Source organism: Bactrocera oleae, chromosome 2 (assembly GCF_042242935.1).
Source record: "Bactrocera oleae isolate idBacOlea1 chromosome 2, idBacOlea1, whole genome shotgun sequence".
NCBI classification, from domain to species: Eukaryota; Metazoa; Arthropoda; class Insecta; order Diptera; family Tephritidae; genus Bactrocera; species Bactrocera oleae.
The window spans coordinates 79,320,650-79,340,926 of NC_091536.1; the positions used below are offsets into that span (position 1 = coordinate 79,320,650).

A 20,277-nucleotide genomic window follows, 5' to 3' on the forward strand; every position below is an offset into this window, starting at 1 on the left:
TACTGCTTGATATACCGTAATTTGATTGGCGACTTTCACTACAATCTCACTGGCGAACCATTTAAATTACCAAATCGTTGCTATCATATATAATACAACAACAACGTTATGTGAAACATCTCCACTCACAAATCATTCTAACGGTGTTTCTTCAACTAAACTCGAAATCATAGTCAAAAATATCACTTGACAAATATGAATGTACCAACACACTCGTACACATGTAGTTCCTTTGTAATTGCTCCTTATTGTTGTTTTTATTTATGCCAAACATCGATGTTCATGCGTACGCATGCCGCTGGCAATATTTGTATGAACATAAGTCTCGAGTGGCTTTATGCTGATGATGTTGATGATGATGCTGGTGATTTCCTTAAGAGCCCAGCCAGCAAGACCAAAGACGAGGAGATGCAGCAGCAGCAACAATAATAAAAACAATAAAAAGTGTAACAACATTCACCGCTAACAACGGCATATTGGGGCCAAGTGCCAGTGGCAGGCAAGCAACAGCGACACTTCACATCATCCTCGCGGCTCCAGCAGCAATATTGACAGCAACTGCTGCAGCAAAAATAACAACTTTACGCACACTGGCACATACCCACCGCATACTTGTTGTTATACTGTAGTTACTCCCGGTGAAGTGGCTGCTTGAGAAATGGGTTTCCATACCACTTGCTTTTGTTGTTTTTTTGTTGTAGTGTTGGCAGTGTTGTATGTTGGCAGTGAAGCCACCAGCAACAGTTGCATTGCTTGCTGGACATTTTTTCTTTCTACCATTTGCTTTTTGATTTCTTCTTGCTTTTGCGTAGCTGGCTAAATGACGGACTCATTGACTGACTACACGATGACACTTCAGTTTCCAGCTCTTAAATCTCGATTGCTTCGCTGCTTCACTGGCTGGTAGTTACGCTTTTTGCTTGTTTAGCGTTAAGGGTTTTTGCGCTTTTCAACTATTTTTTTGAGATTCGAAATGCATTCATTAAGTTGTGGGTGGTGTAAGACTAAATTAGTGAGGAATATTATAGACGATGCTGACATAGAAATGAGATTCTAACAAGCTATACTCAGGATTCAGTAAAATGTGATGAGTTGCCAATATATTCTTTGAGAGTGGCAAGAAATATGAGCTTTTCTGGGGCATAATTAACGATATTTGTGACCGAAAATGGAAAATACGAGTTCGAAGATTTTTTATTTTATCTAGACGATGCATCTTGCCATGCAGTTCGTTATTTATATTCGACTAAGTGCAACGAAGTCAATGGGCCACATCCGGAGGTCGTATCGTATCGTTTTTTTCGAAAAGTATAAGCTCTAAGAAAATTATTTAAAAATTTCAATAGCCGATCTTGAAAATTATGGAAGATATGCCGTTTGAAAGTGGTTAGCGCTAAACTTCAAACGGCCTTTCCTCGAAATTATCTGTTTAAAATTTTCACAAGGAACTCTAAATAGACTATGGACATAAAGAAAAAATTATAGCTAGACAACTTTTAACGCAAAATTATTCAAACATTTTGCAAAAATAACTCAAAATCTTTTTTATGCATCTTTTTCATGAATAATGTTTGAATTTACTGAAGATTGTAATTTTTTTAGGAAAATAATCTTTCTCGAGTGCAATAATATTAAGTATGATGATTTCAGATAAAAATAGCGTACAGAATCGTGTACGCCAATTCCGATATCAGCGGCGATACGGCCAGCGGGAACCTCCAAAAGTCAACTATTTATTTTTTATTTTTCATAATATAAAAACTATTTATAATGGTAGGGTCAGAAATAATCACCCACGTCGTCAAAATTTGATTTAACAGTAGCAAATTAAACTTCCAACAAAATGTAAATTAAAAGAAGCTTTTTTTTTGGATACGTCATTTAAAATTGGGTTCATAAATTTATCAATCATGAGATTTTCATATTTCTTGGAGCTCTGGTTATTCGATGGCTCATAGGTTCAAATTATAATTTTCTTTCCGACATAGCAAAGCAGTTACTAAAGCAAAAGCAATGAAATGCAGCTGGTATGAACAGAATGCTTCTTCTCGATTTACACTACAGCCATCGTTGCAACACTGGTAGTACTGTTACACATATAATGTTTTGTGATAAAATAAAAAAAATATATGAGTAACGAAAACTACAAGGGACTAAATGCAAATTCGCAGTAAACTTGAAATTGTGAAATTAGCCAAGTAGTAGGAGAAATAATACAATAAAAATCGCCGGGTCATCACTAAGAACAACAGTAAAGATCACCATTTCAAACGCAGTGAATTTCCATTGACTTCTTTGCGAGCATTAAAGAAAGGTGGCACAAATTTCGGTTGAAACGTTGCGAAATTACGCGAAGTCACCTAAAAAAGGTATTAAAATGGAACGGACTAAATCACAAAACACAACATTTAAGGGAGCATTAAACCATTAACCAACCCAAGCAGCGGTACAAAGTGTGTTTACAACAAATATAAAAGAAAAAAGAACGATGTCAAATAAAATGGCAAAAACATTGCCAAAGCCGCAAATAAAACATTTATGACTTTATTACAAACATTCACATACACACACACATACACATGAACACACTATTTAAGCACGCCGAAACATAAACTGAAATGTAGTTATGACGTGTGGAAAAGCTGAAAAGAGAGACCTTCAAACTGAAAGCTCGGCGTCGATGCTACAACAACAAAACCAAATAAAAAATGTACACTGCAAAAACAAAAGCAAACAAGTGTACGTCGCTCAGAACAATAGCGCTAACCTAAAAACAATAAACGAAGCAAATAAACAGAAACAGAAACAAAAAAACACGACAGATAAAAAATGAAAATATCAACTTTAGAATAAGTGAAGCAAATAACAACATTTTATTTCATTCATTTAACAGGTACTATTTACTTATGCGCTCAACCGCGAACCGCAACGCCATAAAGCCCACAAGTATGCATATGCATACGCAAGTGTTAGTGAGTGTGCGCATGCGCGCCGAGCAAAGAGGTGGCGCAGTCGGCAGCTGAATAGGCAGCCAACACTATAACACCGTCGACCACGCCGCAACACACCTCGTTGGCAGCGCCGCTAGCCAGCCAAACAGCTAACGAATTGACGAACTGACGAGCTGACGCGCTGACATTCGAAGCGAAAACTGGCCGCGCGACCGAAGCAGCGAATGCCCAAAGTAACACGCGTAAAACCAAGAAGCCAAGAAGTTAAGCTCCTATTCAGCCCCGACAAGGCAATATTCCCACGAAACAGGTTGTCTGTCTGTCGCTTATATGTGCACTACCGCCCGAACGGTGGCCCTCCCGCCACGTTGTGTTCTCCGAACTGCGCCGTGCAACAGCAAAATGTTTGCCTCTTTCTTTTATTCCACATTTCAGTTCTCGTTGCCAGTCCATTCTCGTATTCGAATTGCCTGAACATTTCATAGTCACTCAGCCTCGTCCGGCAACCGACCGCCCTCTTCGCAGCCACAACAGCGCAGTAGCTATCAACAGTCAGTCACTGTGTGCTGTTGTTCTCGATGCGTTCTCAGTGCGCCGTCTGTCCACGCCGTCGGGCGCCCAGGTGGACAACGAGTCAGGCATGCAGTTTTGTATCGGCACTTGCAACTTGCGATTTTGTGCCTCCAACTCAAGTGGAAACTCGTTGTGCGACTATAAAAGACAACGCATGCGCATGCGCAACTGCTGGCACACACAAGCAAACACACAAAAAATATACATTTTTGCAGTTAGCACGGTTTTGGGCATTTGTACTGCCAGTCGGGCAGCTACGAAGGCGCATGGGTCCAACAACTGCCACAATTGCATTGCTGTCGAACGGCAGTCGAAATGCGTTGACGACTGGTTGTGCGCGATAGCCAAAAGCTATGGGCCACAGACGCTCCAAAGCCGCCACCAACACCTATTTTGAAAAGCGCAGCTTACATACGTGTACGAACATACTCTTGCCAATGTCTTCTTATTAGTTGCTACATATTCTGTATTGTTGCCGCTAGTGTATTCGTAGTTTAGTCGCTATAAAATATGAGTACTAACCCTGTTTTATTAACTAAGTAGGTGTGTTCGGTGTAGACGTTATTGTTTTTTATTATGGAATCATTTTAATTTGTTTTTGTACCACAAAAATCAATTGAGAGTAAAAATACATATATTTACAAAAATTATTAGTAATCGCATATTATTAGAGCGGATCGCCGAGTTCTAAAAAATTATCGGCAATTTAATGCCTAGTGTGGCCTATTTTGGTTTGAAACCCTGACGTGACCAAATCTATCCTAGTAAAACTTCCTAGTTTATTTGCAGGTTAATTCAGCTGTTTAGGTCTCTATTTTTGTCTTACACACACAAAGAGATTTATTTACATGATGACACGCCACAGCAAATCTATGTTCTAGATTGTTACTTTATTAAGAACTTCATGGTCATTTCAATGTTTGTTGTCTCCCTTTTATATTCATTTATATTCCCTCTAAATACTAATATTCGTGATAAGCTCATTATACTATATTATAAAGATGCCAAGAGTCATGTGGTTAATACCTAGAAACATAAGTACACACTATGTTATGTTATGGATAGGGAAGGATTAGAAATTATATATATTTTTAAAGAAGATAGTCCATTGGTCCAATGGGAGTTGAGCTAATTCTTGGTGCTTATAGAATATAAAATCGGCCTAGCGGCTCATTTTTGCTTATATTATATCAAGTACAGGATGCAACAGAAATAAGCTTACATTTGAATCGGTAGAGCATTAACAGGGAGGTGGGGAGGAGGAGTAACGAATTTCGAAAGCAGATAATAAAAGTTTCGCATCATATAGTTATTTAGCGGAGTCTATACTAAGGTCACGATATTCTAACCAAATTCGAAGATATATGTATGTACATATACATATATCAGCCTACAGTGTAACAAATATTTCTCAATTATCAAAAAAGCAGAATTTTGTATTATTCATATTTGTTTGTAGGTATTTGATAGATGGAGTTTCTTTTAGATAACCTTTTTCAGTTGGAATTTAGCAAGCCAGGCGACAAATGAGTTACCTTCTTTGCTTGTCTTATTTCTCTCAAGTTGTTGCAAATCCTTTGAGTTAGTCTATAATGTATTTTATAAAATTTCAGAAAATAAAAGACTATTGAAGATATTCTCCAATCGAATTTATTCGTAATATAAATTATTTAATATTGGATTTTAGGTTATTTATTTTATTGTTAAATTTATACAAATTATCATTGAAAATTTTTCTAGAATATTTTCAAATATTTTTTATCTATTCAAAGTTACCCACTTTTGTTCCTTATTTTATGTCTTTTTGAGAAATAACTCCTTAATAATAGAATACTTTCAATTGCTAAGCTATTTACAGAATTTTCAGTTTTTATACCCTAAACGGGAAATATTAAGGTTGCCACCAATTTTGTAATACCCAGGAAACGTCGGAGACTCTACAAAGTATTTTTATAATTGATCAGCGTGATGAGCTAAGTCGATTTAGCCTTGTTCGTCTGTCTGTCTGTCTGTGTATATGCGAACTATTCCCTCAGTTTTTTACATGTCGCTATAGCTTATAGCTGCTATATAAACTTACCGATCAAAATCAAGATAAAGATTTTTTTATACTCATTTACGCTATAAAAAATGCACCTGTGAAGGGTATGCTAGTTTCGGTGCAGCCGAATTAGGGTCTTTTCTTCTTGTTTTATATTTAATATTTTTTTTTTTATTTTTAATACCTCCAAGTATAAAAAAATATTTCTATATAAAATTATATTTTTTTATTGCTTGCAACCAGCTGTAACCATAGCTGTTGTAGTTGGTAATGTTCGACCAGAAATTGCGGTTGCTGGTGTGGCATGAATAATGGTCCACTAACAAGTGCTACCACATGCAACATAAGCCACGTTGGCGACAAATGTGCAACGCGAAGTATTTGAACAGATTTCGCCGCTTAATTGCGCAATTTATTCACTTATCTAATTTATATTTAGACACACCATTCGTTGGCTTTCAAGCGGTGCGCAGATCAAATAAAACTAAATCTCTTAGAAAATACAGCAAGTGGGTTTCTATAGAAAATTTATTCTGTGGAAAATTTTGTATATAAAAAAATAGATTTATATACTCCAACTTTAATAGCAATACACACACATATACACGATAAACAAACAGGGTGTTATTTATGCAAGTTATTTGCTCCAGTAAGTCACATTTTGAGTTTGAATTATTGTTGTTGTTGTTGCCTAAGCAAATAAAAACACCGAGCAACTGAGGTAAGCCACGAAATGTGGAAAATGCCAAGTCATAAATATGCGACTTGGAGAAACAAACAGTAGCGCTGGCTCATAAAGACCGCAAAAGTTATGAAGCAACTAAAATATGGCCTGGCAACAACAACAAATAAACAGAGTATTGACAAAAAAGTGTGCACAAATCTACAACAATTGTAATTAGAAGCACGGTAAAAATGCGCACAGCACACACAAAATAACTGGTGTCACTTGTGTGTGTGTGTGTGTACTCGTACGGGTGTTTGAAGCAAATAGCCTCATGACCAATGGACGCTGGACCTGGGTCAGTGTTCAGTCGCCGATGAAGTTATAAAAACAGCAAAGTGTTCTAAATAACAGTGCAAAAAGCGATACAAAACACACGAGCAGAAATAAAAACACCGAATGGTAAAAGAAGTAGAAAAACAGTAACAATAATTACAAAAGAGGGTCAACTGTTAAACCGGCCAAAGCCATAATTTCACAAATAAAAAAATAGCAACAACAACAAAAAACGTTAAAAGTAAGCTAGTGTATGTTGGCAAAAAGTGCGCGCCAAGCGAACGTCAGAAAACACCAACGAAGCTGCGTTGGACAGCACCAAGCACCAAACATCAACTGAAAATTGATGGATACAAGCTAGCCTACAACACTACAACAACAACACACATGCATACTTAAAAAGAGTTTGAACAAGAATGTGCTTGTACGCGCTTACATGCCGCACATTTCCCCCCCTCATTTTGTTGTTGTTGTTTTCCTGCTGTTTTTTGGTGTATAATTTGAGTAATGAGCAAGCGAAAAATTGCAAATTAAAGTGGCGTAAAAGATTATACAAAATGCCAAAAAGCACACAAACAACAACAAAAAATTGTATGTAATGAAATAAAAATGCTCGACGCTGGCAGCTTAAACATGTGAAATACTTATAAATCATTTAAAGGTAGCATGCAGGCATAATAAAGCGCTCCAAGCAACCCAAACACAACAAAAAAAAAACTTTAAATAAAAGAATATAGACCATCATAAACGTCAATTTCGTACGCACACATTTGCATGTGCATGTATGTGTATAGTCTTTGGATGCTCTGCAGTCTTGCTTGTGGCGCAGACGCGTATGAAGTCTTCTCATAGCATGTCCACTTAATCTGACATGGAATATTAATGCCGCGGATTTGTCTTGGATCTGCCAGCCGACATTTAAATACATAATTAATACATTTTCTTAGCGCTGACCGCCGTCACAGCTGGGCCGCAGCAGAGATGAGCGCTGTTGAGTGGCGTTTAAGTCCGGGTCCTAGCGATAGCTCGGTGCTAAACGTTTGCAAATCGGTTGCGCTTACAAGCGTTTAGTTTGAGGCAAGCAAAATTAATTTATTTTAGAGCATTAAAGGTGATTTGTAAACAAAAGAGAGGGTTGTCTAAATGACTTGTAGTTGAAAAGATTACTCATAACTGCAAGCCTTTCAAGTATGTGAGCTTATAGAAATATTTGGAATAAAAATAAATCGTTGCAAGAATTGAGTTGGGGCTTTAATCAAATCAATTGAGCAAATTTATGCTCTGTAATAGGTGTTTTTATTGCTCAAAAATAGTTTTAAGTTGTTGGTGTTTCTCAATAGAAAATATTTTTACCGCCTTGTAAACATTTTTCAATTCGTCCATATTTGTTTCGATCTCATAGCACAGCAAAGCGGCTCAGAGAAACATAACACATATATTTTAAGTGAGTTTGATATGGCTGATCAGCCTAACGAGCTGACTTTAATAGAAAAAACTAGTGACTCAGCTTTTGAGACATCGATCGGTCCTCATTTATTCGAAACGCCTGTATCGAACCGCTATAGGATATAGGAGCTATACAAGTGAATCGAATAAAATCAAGTTCTTCTGAGGAGAAATTTTTTATTTGACAAATTATCTTCACGATATTTAAAGAAATTATTCGAAGAAATTGATTGAATCACTAGAGCATATAGCTGATATTGGTCAATTAAAATCAAGATAAAGAGCTTTACAAAAGATCTCTTATTAAGTAAGCTTTATTCCACTTAAGTGTTATTTATGCAAAGCAACGTGGCAAGAAAGAACTAGCAAACGTTTACCCTTGCCCGGTTACGTTTTTCGATTAACTATACCTTATAATTATTATAAGAAATGCACCTGTGAAGGGCATTACAGCGTCGGTGTGAAATTAACATTTTTCTTGTTTTTTTTTAATTTTAGACTAGCTTCATTAAATATAAATTTTTTTTTGGCGTTGAAACTCGGAAGCGGAATATGCAAATATTCTATTCACTGCTATAAAAAAATGTGCTCATAAATCATGTTAAGCCTCACTGGAACACTCGCAGGATTTTAATAAAGCCGTCTAAAAAATTTCATAACACACTGTTCAGTGATTTCGGAAGGTAGATGTTGGATTTATTTGTACATCACGTTATATATATGTACCCTCATCATATAATATACAGATTTAAGCTACTAAGTATATTTAAAGGAATATAAAAAGGTCAATCATGTATTTTCTTGTTTCTTATTATTAAGTAATAATAGCAAAAACTAGATTTGGCAGTTTTGCTACTTTTTCACATACAAATTAGTTTGGGTTTATTGTTTGGAGATATGTTATCCACATTATAAATCGCTACTATTTAAGTACCCTACAAGAAACTGTTGATGGGTTCATCAATACACTCACATTTATTATGTCAGTACTGACGGACAGTTTACTTGTCAACTGACCGTCACTGCTATTGTTAAACAGAGGCATCTTCAGGCACGCTTCTTTTGGGTTTGTTGTAAAAAATATACATTTTTATTATAGAGAGGAGTTTTCAAATATGCTATACATACATGCGTGAGTTAAATAAATTTCAAATAAAACTATATATTTAGTTAATTTCTATTTGCATTTTTAAATTCAGAAATATCCACTGATTGAGGAAAGTGGTACGCAGAGCTATTGAGAGGGGAGATGGCATCAAGTGTAAATTTCTCTTCATATTTTATTATTTAGTTATATTTTTTGTCGTAATCCTTCTTATATTTATATATATTATTATAAATAATTTTGATTAAAAGTTTAAAATATATTAAAGAAATAAAAATTATATTATCTACTGCGCCAAAGAATTTTGCACTTGTGTTAGATTTACAGTCATAACTGACAAATTGCAGCTATGGTAGCGTTTTAGTCATCACTGACAATTTTCAGCTATGATGAATTTATGGTCAGCAATGACTCAGAAAAAGACATGAGAGTGAGCAGTATAGATATACAGTGAATCTATTCCGAATACCCATGTGTTAAAGACAGATGCAAGCTCACACACATGCGTTTGTTTACATCAGTTTTTGCACAAGGCTCTTAAGAAAATTATAGAAACTTTGCTCTGCGCGCTGACAAAATTTTTTCAGCTGTGTTTGTCATATGACCAGTCAGATGACTGTCACTGTTCTTGTAGGGTAGATGATCATATGTGTATGTAAATATAGCTGTGGCACTCCACAAATCGGCTTTACCATATTTGCATACTGATCTGTATGTATACACCATGTCCGCGGGGCACGTTTTTACACGACGCTCCCACCGACACATACACATATACATACGTACATACATACTTGTGTAGCAGCAGTCAGAGTGCTCATAAAGTATATAATAATTTTCAACGCCTGTTAGTAATAAAAAATTTGAAATATGCTTAAGAAATGCCACAGCCTGCGTATGCGTGTGTGTGTGCGTGGACTGGGAAATGAATGATGTGCGTTTAAAACGCAGAAAATATGTATCTAACACGCGAAAGGAGCAAGAAGAACTGAACTTTTTTGGGAGCTCAGCAAAAACTAGTAATTTTAATTGCTTTTTAAGACGCGGCGATGATGTTGCTCTGTCGTTGCTCAAACCGAATACCTTGCTGCTATTCATAGCTCATAGTTGTTTTTGGGGCCTCGTTTGTTGGACCAACATTGTTGAACGCACAATATGGGCGAATTAATCCGTTTTAATTTGATTTGGTTGCCTTTTCTCTTGCTGCCGAAGCGAAGCAGCACAGCTTATTCCATTCAAATTACTAACTGATGAGTCAACGTTTTTTATGCTCGTTACTTTTTTTTTTGGGATTTCTTACAACAAAAGTGGAAATCGCGGTGTGGTATGCAGAACTGTAAGAATTCATATCGCCATGAATGTGTATTTTTGTTGGTGTATGGCTGGAGATCATTGTTTGCAGTTAACTGTTACATAGTTTTGATTTGAATTTTCATTATATTGTTCGAAGCATTAGAAATTAAACGGTGATGCGTAAAAGTGGTACATTACAGTTTGTTTACAAATTTCCTGGTAATGTTTTTGAAATATGAAAGAGTTCCCTACTAATTTTAAAGTGAAGTAAAGTATTTCTTCCGAGTTAAAAAAAAGTAAATATAATTAAACTTTTTTGTAACTTCTTTATGTCCACAATATGTAGTCAGTTGTGTAATTTCAAGATAAAGTAAAGTATCTTTTGAGTTAAATAAACTATATATACAATAATTAAAAATATTTTTTTCTTAAACAAAACTTCTTTATATACACAATTGCAAAAATTATGAAAGTATTTTGCAATTCAAATTTAATTCACTTTTTTCGAACATAGTTAATCAGCTGAATCCGTTGGACAAGCCTTTAAAGCAACTAACTACTTAAATGAAACGAAAATAGAAATAAAAGTGACAGACAGGCAATTAAATTGCTCGTTGTGCTGTAAATTTCTGCGAACTTTTAAGTTTGTGTATAATTTTTTTTTCAATATTTCTACAAGTATGCAATGATTGACGGGGTTGTAAATTTAAGTTAGTTGTTCGCTGTAAAAAACTCCAAGTCTACTAAAAATTTCCTATGACCGCTTTGTTTGACCTTGCACACTAAAACTGAGTTCACACTCGAAAAGTTTTGTCGCCCAAACTGAGTTTTTATACGGGAGGGGACGACGAGGAAAGTCGAAAGAACCGAGTCACTAGTGTAGTGGAACTCGACATTCCTTTTCATTTTGAATTTCATTGCAGGCTTGCAATGGCGCTCTGCTTTAAATGAATATTTACTAAATATTCGGAAATTTAATTTTTTTTTTTGTCTGTAAAATGCAAATATGTTCGAAATTTCGCATAATATAATAGAAATACTTACAAAAAGGGTGCATATGGATAAAAAATAAATAATGAAACAAGTTTTCGTGCAACGCGCGTACATGAAGCGTACAAGATTTTGTGAATATGATATGAAAGGGAGTATTGAAAATTATCCGACTCGTACAACAGACTTCGAGTGTAAACTTAGTGTTAGCTAGGAATTTACATGAGAAAACAACTGCAAAGTTATCTAAAAAAGAGTGCGTGGACACCACATCAGATACTACTACCACCTTCTAATTAATCGCCGCGTGCCTGACTATTAGATAAGTGCTGGTTGTTTGCACGGTTCAACACTCAAGTCTCGAGATAGCTATACATATATTATCGTTTGTCAACCACCTATATACCTACATAGGTAATACATATGAATGTTTTTATCGCAATAGTTTCAGGCATTAGTTCATAAAGAATGAAATTTTTGGTTATATAATTTTTTCATTTCTTATCAGAAAACGCGCAAACATTATAAATAAACCGCCTTGAGATTTGGAGTGTGCCAAAGGAAAAAAAGTAAAGTAAAGAAAAAACAAAAAACAAAATTTGCAACCAGTACAAAAATAAAATATTATCACAATAACAGACCATTAAATGAACTGTCTAAAAACACAGCATAACAATGACCTTCGGAATTTAATACTATAAAACAAGCAAGCCAATATAATTTTATCACTCATTCTACCTACATACATGTTAACATAATTGAAGCGCTTTACTCACCGTCCAACGAAACGTGAATGGCAGCACAATCGCACTCATACCCGGCTCACTCAGAACGAAGCTAGAGCCGCCCAAAATGCCTGTCGTTTTATTGCCGAACGAGCAGCCCGTCGTTATGCTGGGCGGAGAACTCTGGTACTCCTTGAGGCACAGGCGGAAAGCAGTGGAACATGGCGGACAACCTAAAAGACCCAAATAGAACTCAATGAAATTGAAACGAGCTAATTTGCAAATGAAACTGTCATATGCAGTAAATAATATATGAGATTATAATATAAAATAAGAAGTAAGGTTATAAAGTGTAAAGGGCGAATGCACTTACCCGTCGTTTTTGTACTTCTTATCTCTAGAGGAACACCACAGCAATAGCCCGTCAGTAGGTGGCTATTTGTATTTGAAATTTCTAGTATTTCTAATTCAAAGTTACCAGCAGCTGATATCTGTAATGAGAGAAAAAATAGGTGAAATTGTTGAAAATATGAAATTACTAATATTTTAAATAATAAAAGAATATAACTATATAATTTTCCAACACAATCGAGTCTACGAAATTGAAGTTGGTTCTGGTGTACATTTGACCAAGTACTCGTATTATTATCTGAAAATAATTACCCTGAACAGAGTATAATAAGTTTGCCACAAAGTTTGTAACACCCAGAAGGAAACGTTGGAGACGCTATAAAATATATACATACATATTATATATGATCAGCATGATGAGCTGTCTGTACATATACGAAGCTATCGATCTGAAATTTCGGACCACTATAGCATATATCTGCCATACAAACTGAACAATCGGAATCAAGTTCTTGTAAGGAACCTTTGTATTTGTGAAGGGTACTATAGCTTCGGCGCAACCGAAGTTAACGTTTTTTCTTGTTTAAGAGTAGTATAAGTTGATACAATACCAACAATTGCCCGAAAATATTCCCAAATACATAATTTATCGACTATCGTTATACTAATTAAGCCATAAAAGCGCTAACAAATTGAGTATTTACATGGGAATCGAGGCAAAATCACAACAACAAGAAAGTGTATATAAAAACAAATGTAGAAAAGCTCACATAAAACGAATCTTGATATATTAGACAATATTAGATAAAGCAGCGGCAACAATAAGCAACATGCGGCGATTTAATTAAAACAAAAACAATAACAAAAGCGTATGGAAAAACGAAGGAGACGAAACGGTAAGATGTGTGGAAAATGGCATTCGCTACAGTCTGGTCCACTGGCGACCTCCAATGCGCCTTTAGAGTGGCCATCAAATGCGGTGAACGCTGAGCGTAAAGTGAAGCGCTGAGAATGGACGGCGTGGCGCTATTGAAATATTTAGGCAAATGTTTATTAAAAAAAAAAACTTACTTTAATTATGAAAAAGGCAAATTTTATTACAATGTATTTATGACTCCACCAAAGGCGGAATTTGAAAGTGTAACAAAGCGGGTTTCCTATAGTGTAGTATATATGCAAAAACGCACGAATATCGCGTTGATCCAAACTAATTTGATTGTTTTCGCTGGCAGCCGCATGAGAAACGCAACAACAAGCACACCCATATTTGTTGCATATTTCACAGCGAACTGCGTTACCTCTGTGTAACAATCAGCCTCTAAATAGCATTATGCACAACAACAAAAATAGCAATCAGCATATTTTGTTTGATTTTTATTTCTATGAGAAAAATTCGTTGGTACAAAAAATACGATTTAATTAAACAAGGTATCCAGCAGCTCAAACAACTTATAACTCATTACAGCGGCAGTCAGGCGCACAGCATCCAGAATGAAAGCATATAAAACACATTTAAATAAGAAAAATTATTTGAGGTGCAAGTACGTGACTACAGCATGGATTTGTGGCATGCAACGCCGAAATGCAGTTGCTACCCAATTTGAAGTAAGCAGATTACACTTATTCAACAAGTACTCACACAACAAAGGCAAATCAAATGAAATGAGCTCCTGCAGATAAGGTAATCAAATTTGTTTTGCATCTCATGTCATTTCGTGCGCTCACTTAGACGCCGCGCCGCACACCTTTGCTGCGTAAATACGAGTACTATGCGGATTTTTACTAACGAGCTTTGCGACTGGCTTGGAAGCGGAAAGCAGGAGATGCCAGATAAGCAGTAAGAAGTAAGCTGACTTTTAGATTTCAATATCAAATAAGCTCGAGTGTAGAAGATTACAACGTTATTGCTTTACAAAACCCTTCACAGGTGCATTTCTTATAACAATTATATGTATAACTAAATCTAAAAGTATAATCGGTCAACAGTTTGCAGCTAATGGAAAATATTTCGCTATTTATAGAAAACATTTATAGCTTTAATCTCCATCCGCAAGCTTTCTTTCGGAGAAAATTAGTAGGCTATTTAAATAAAAAAGTAAATTTTCGAGAAGATATCTAAAATATATTTAAAAAAATGTCCATACAAGGACCCCATTTTGATCGATTAATTAGTATGACGGTTATATGGAGGTCTTATGTTGGAGGTTTCAACAGCTTCTTGGAGAGGAAAAAGCGTCTGCAGATGAATATCTTAAAAAATGAGGAACCAGTTCGCGATTTACTGACAGATAGACAGCTATGGCTTAATCGACTCAGTTTGTAATATTCCTATCAGGGTACTTGGCACTTAACTTAATCCACTGAGCCAGTAAACTGCTTTTAAATATATCTAGTAGTAGCCTCGTCCACTTATTATACTTTTGGACTTAGGAATATACTTTTTTTATATACAATTTCAGAAGGTGCGTTGTATTTTAGTCACCTCGAGCTGAGGAAGATTAAAGATTCAGTAGATTAAACATAACTTCCAGGCGAGATTGTATCAAATTTGTATTAGAGCAACTTTTTCAATGAAGGCAATAGCAATTTTTTATGCTATTTTATTTGAAGTTAAACTATTCAACTCAAATCGAGTCAAAAAATATACTCTTATGACTTAAACACTCTCAAAAAAAATACCAAATGTTCTGCCACAGACTATAAATTGCCCGTTATGGGAAATATATTAGTCTTGTTTTATTTAATTACTTAAATACAGCTCTGAAGAGAAGACAATCAACAAGAAAGTTATTTATTTCCAGTTAAATTCTTACTAAAAAAATGTACTCACTTAATCACTTAATAAAAGAAAAAATATTTAAATTTCCCAACCAAAAGCTTAAATGCACTTATGCCCATTTATGAAATATTTACAATTACAATTAATTGCACATTTCCACTTTGAGTAGTTAAGATAAATTGTAGAAGTAAGCACATTCCAGTCTAGTGGGATTAGCAACATGTAACCATTAGAGGCATTACACTTTAAATACAAATACCAACAGACATACGCACACATACATACACAAGCGCCAACGCAACGCAGACGCCACATGAGTTCGCCACAATTACAAATGGCATTGGTTGGCAACACCGGCAGCAAGAACAACCACAAACAACGTGGTCTTAAGCACCACAACTGATTTGCTGCACAATTCCCCATATGTGCCGAAAGCACTCCGCATACATTACCATGACTCCTGCAATTGAAGACGACGATTATATCTTTCACACGCCACATCTAATATCTTCGAGCTTCCAGTGCGCGCACTGCGCCTACCCGCCAGCCGAACAATTGCCACCTTTAATATAAAATATAAAATGTGCAATTTAGTAGCTGGCGGCTGAGCGGCAGCAGCAACAACAGCAATAACATGTTGCATGGCAGATATTAGTTTGGCAATTGAAATGTAAATGGTAATACGAACAACTCGGTACAAGCGGCAACGACTACCGACTCATTGGCGCTCAGCGCTGGAGTGCTAGTATTGCGGTTGCAGTTGCAAGTTTCTGCCGTTTGTGCGCGCATATCTCACTTAATTTAAACGGTGCGTAATTCTACTGCAATCCCAAGGTTTGCACCAACCAGCCGTATGCGTGTGTGCGTGCGTGCGTGCGAGGAGCGCTGATTTCGCCTGTTGTCGTTACGCGCCTGTAAGTCGTGCTTGGACGAGCGCTACAGCCGCGAATGACACATTTAATTGACCAACGGTGAGCGCTTGCTGAAATGTTTATTGGCCATCAATTCGAAAATTAGCTTATAAAGCGGATTTTTTATATAGTAATAATCGTAGTTTAATGAGGCAATGCGACGTTATTTCTCGGAAAATATGAATGGCAGTGAGGACCGACAAACTCGAGGCGAGTAGGAAGCGCCTTCATTTGCGTCTGCACATGCACGTGCACTGCATATTCCTGGCAGTTAATTTATACGTTGTAAAGTTTGTACACCGCACAATTTGCAATCAATAAACACCGGTAATGAGTGATGCGTGTAATGTCGGTATTCCTTTGGGCAAAGAGGCGAGCATGACTAATGCAATATAAATTTTGTGATTATGCTAAATATAACTGTCAAGATGCGTACGTGAAATAACTAATACAGCAATTTTTGTTTGTTGGGAATCTACTCGTTTGGGGTGAGTTAATAACTTTGTGACGGCTGATTGGAGGTTATGTTGAAAATATCTAAAGAAAACCAGAAGATCGTAAGTTAACGTATACTTAACCTCAAAATTTTAGTATTTAATAGTAATGTTTGACATAAATTGCAACTTTCTACTTACAGCTACTAGCGGTATCTAAACCTTTTAGATGGCAGAGCAAATTAGCAGTTATTTTTTGCTTATTTTAATTATGTTACAAAAAAATTAAAATACGGCCTTAAAAAAAGATGTTTTAAGAAGGATTACCAATGTTTAATTCTTAAAAATGCTCTCCCAAAAAATCTGTCTAATTTTATGTATAATCTGCAATTTTACCGTTATAGCAAAAATTAATGTGACGAAGGCTAATTTAGATTGCCAGCATTTACACAACCAATAATCACATGCGACAACGGTAATTGTTACCGCTACAACGGGACCCGAATTGCCCCAAATCCATCAAGCAATGAAATAGTCAAAAACCGCGTATGCAAAGTACGCCAAAGAGCATTCCTATGCCTGTTGACATTCCTGTTGCAATGCACGTGGAAATGGCGAAAATTCCCAGCAACCAGGAATTAACATTGACAGATAAACAACAACAAAAACAAAAGCAAAAAGCAAAGAAATATCATTTACATACTTGTCCACGGCAAACGTTGATTGCCACTTTGTGCTGTCAGTTCTGGTTTTGAGCAATTTTCGCAAGACACACAACCCACAATGGCCACTGAAAATTCCAATTTACGTGAACGCAAACCTCAAAGTTGACACACGAAATAGCCGCCGCATTTTCGCCAGCCTCATCATCATCCGTATCAGTCAGTATATCAGTTGAAGCATTAAAATGGCTTTGACAACGCCTGACACTGCCGCAACTGACCAACCGACTGACCGACCAATCAGCAGATCAACTGATCAACCGATCGTCTGATCACTTGTTCGCTCGATCACTCCTACGTTGAGCTCTACCTGCGATTGTTGGCAATTGAGTGCGCATTTACATGTCGCCGGCCGACAAGCGTCACCAACTGCCAGCAGTCAACCGCCAACAACCAACAGCAATTGCCACAGGCTGGCAACTTTTTCAACAACAACACACACAGCCCATCAACATTCAAATGGCGGCGTGATCGCGCAACAAGTGCATGTCAGCAAAAACAACAACCACACGCAACAAGCAACGCGCAACGCAAGAATTAAATGTATCCTCAGTTGCGGGGCTTTAGGGATCTGCTTATGATCGCAGACGAACGTTCGCTGCTACAGGCTATATGCAACGTCATTCCGAACGCAGCACATCACAACTCATCTCGGCCAACCTGATTCACGTAGCGCATGGAGTTTTTGTGGCGGTCGTGTGATTGTTGTTGTTAGTAGCCGCCATCTACCGTGGCATATGAACGAGTATCGACTATGCAATCAACGGCCGTTTATCGCTTCACTTGTCTGTCCGCTTTTTTATCTACCATTTTGACTTAGCCGTGATTTTGTACTTCGCGGGCACGTTTGCGGCCTTTTCGGTCAAGATGCGCCTTACACCAGTTACGCTCCTCATTTCCGCTTCAATCTGCGCATCTTCGCAACTTCGCCTTCGGCTGCGTAGCTACCTATCTTTTATTCATATGATTTCTGTGCTGATGCGCTCGATTCAGTTCGAACTGGAGCGAACTCTATTGGTATTGTTGTTGTTATTCCAGTGAAGCGTACTAAGTCGGCCGTTTTTATATGCCTCGTCTCTGCTTTTTTCTTGTAACTTCTTACTTGAATGCAATGATTCTACAGTTTTTCCAGCTACGGAAGCTGCTTTTACATTTGTTGTTGTTTGTTTTCATTGCAACTGTTGTTGGAGGCCGCGCTCAGGTGTTCACAACGCACGTAACTTGTGGCAGCACATTTTCATTGTTATTGTTGTTCTTTGCACATCTCGCTTTTTGTGTTTTTGTTGTGTTGCTGCTGTTGTTGCTATTGGTTTTCAACAGAAAATATTCCCAGATTCCCACCTGTGCGATCGGCGGGCACCGCAATGCGTTCAATGGCTTTTTGCCTCCACCATCGACCTTCTTCTTTTTCTTCTGCAGCACGCTCGGCGAAATGGGACCTCCACTCACAAATATATTCTCACAAACATTTGTATGTATGTATATGTGTGTGTTTGACTCCATGCACGAGCATAAAACGATTGATAGCATTAACGATCATCAATCGGCGACTTCGACATTAACGAACAAACACGCAGGAGCGCGTACATATGTACATATACACAGAGTTTTTATGTTGATATGTGCGTTTGAAGGCATGCGTATGAATATGAAAACAGACCCGTACAAACTTGCGCGCTTAAATACACATGTTTGTATGTAATTCTGTATTAATTTGTGCAAGCTTTGCGAATGTGGATTATGTCGTGCCACAGTGGGTCCACAAATGATGCATAAAAGCTCCATAATTCTTTTGGAATTGAAGAACCCTCTGAAGAGCAAGAAGTCGCAATTTTTACTAAAATACTTCCTAAAATGAGTGATGGAATAGATATTGTTTGCAGTTGCAGATATCTATAATGCTTTGCCGAGCAGTTTGGGTTGTGTTTTACTCTACTCTAACCAAATCTCAAAACATTAATTATTTCATGTCATCATTAAAAAATTGATCATTGATCATCGCATTTTTCGCTATTGAAATCGATTTAGTAAAATTTTACCATATAACACTTTATCTCCTCGCACCGATAGGTTTAAAAAGAGGAAATTTCTCTGGCAACCCAAGTTTAGAATCATATTCATATCAAACACTTTAAGTGTCTATTATATTACCATCTAATATTTTAATATAAAAACAAGAAAAAACGTTAACTTCGGTTGCGCCGATTAAGGGTATTATCCTTCACAAATACAAAGGCTTCTTACCAGATTTTAATTCCGAGCGTTCAATTTGTATGGCAGCTATATGAATAGTGATCTGATCTGAACAATTTCTGCTTAGAATACATTCTTACCTTAAGCAATAACTCATCCCTATTTTCGTGAAGATACCTCGGCAGATAAAACAGTTTTCCTTGCAAACATTTTACTACGATCGTTCAGTTAATATGGCAGCTATATGCTATAGTCATCCGATCTGTACAATTACTTCGAAGATTGCATTATTGCCTTAAAAAATAATCCATGCCTAATTTCGTGAAGATACCGCGTCAAATGAAAGAGATTTCTATACAAGCATTTGAGAAAAGGACCCGTGCAAAATTTCAGATCGATAGCTTAAAAACTGAGGGACTAGTTTGCATATATACAGACGGACGCACAGACAGACGGACATGGCCAAATCAACTCAGCTGATCATGCTGATCATTTTTGTATATATTTTATAGGGTCTCCGACATTTCTTTCTTGGTGCTACAAACTTCATGGCAAAATTATTATACCCTGTTCAGGGTATAATTAACCGTTAGTGATATAAGCAAAAAGAATTGAACAATGAAATCAGAGTATCAGTGTATTTGCAACGCGCTGCACACCGGTAATTATTTTAAAGCACATTAATTCTAAATTGCATGTCACATTTGGTACACTTTCGATCACTGTGCATGAGTTGTTTTTATCGAGTCATTTGCTAGCAGCG

The 20,277-nt window shown here is 36.7% G+C and overlaps 1 protein-coding gene across 1 annotated transcript in view; it reads right to left on the reverse strand.

The window, feature by feature from the left end:
* Window positions 1–20,277, reverse strand: part of Ser (protein serrate) — an 80,147-nt gene that overhangs the window by 47,037 nt on the left and 12,833 nt on the right. Inside the window, exons 3-4 of the mRNA XM_036369407.2 lie at window positions 12,498–12,615; window positions 12,176–12,357 (exon numbers count right to left, since the gene is read on the reverse strand). Of these exons, the coding sequence (XP_036225300.2) occupies window positions 12,176–12,357; window positions 12,498–12,615 (300 nt within the window). The remainder of the gene's footprint in view (window positions 1–12,175; window positions 12,358–12,497; window positions 12,616–20,277) is intronic.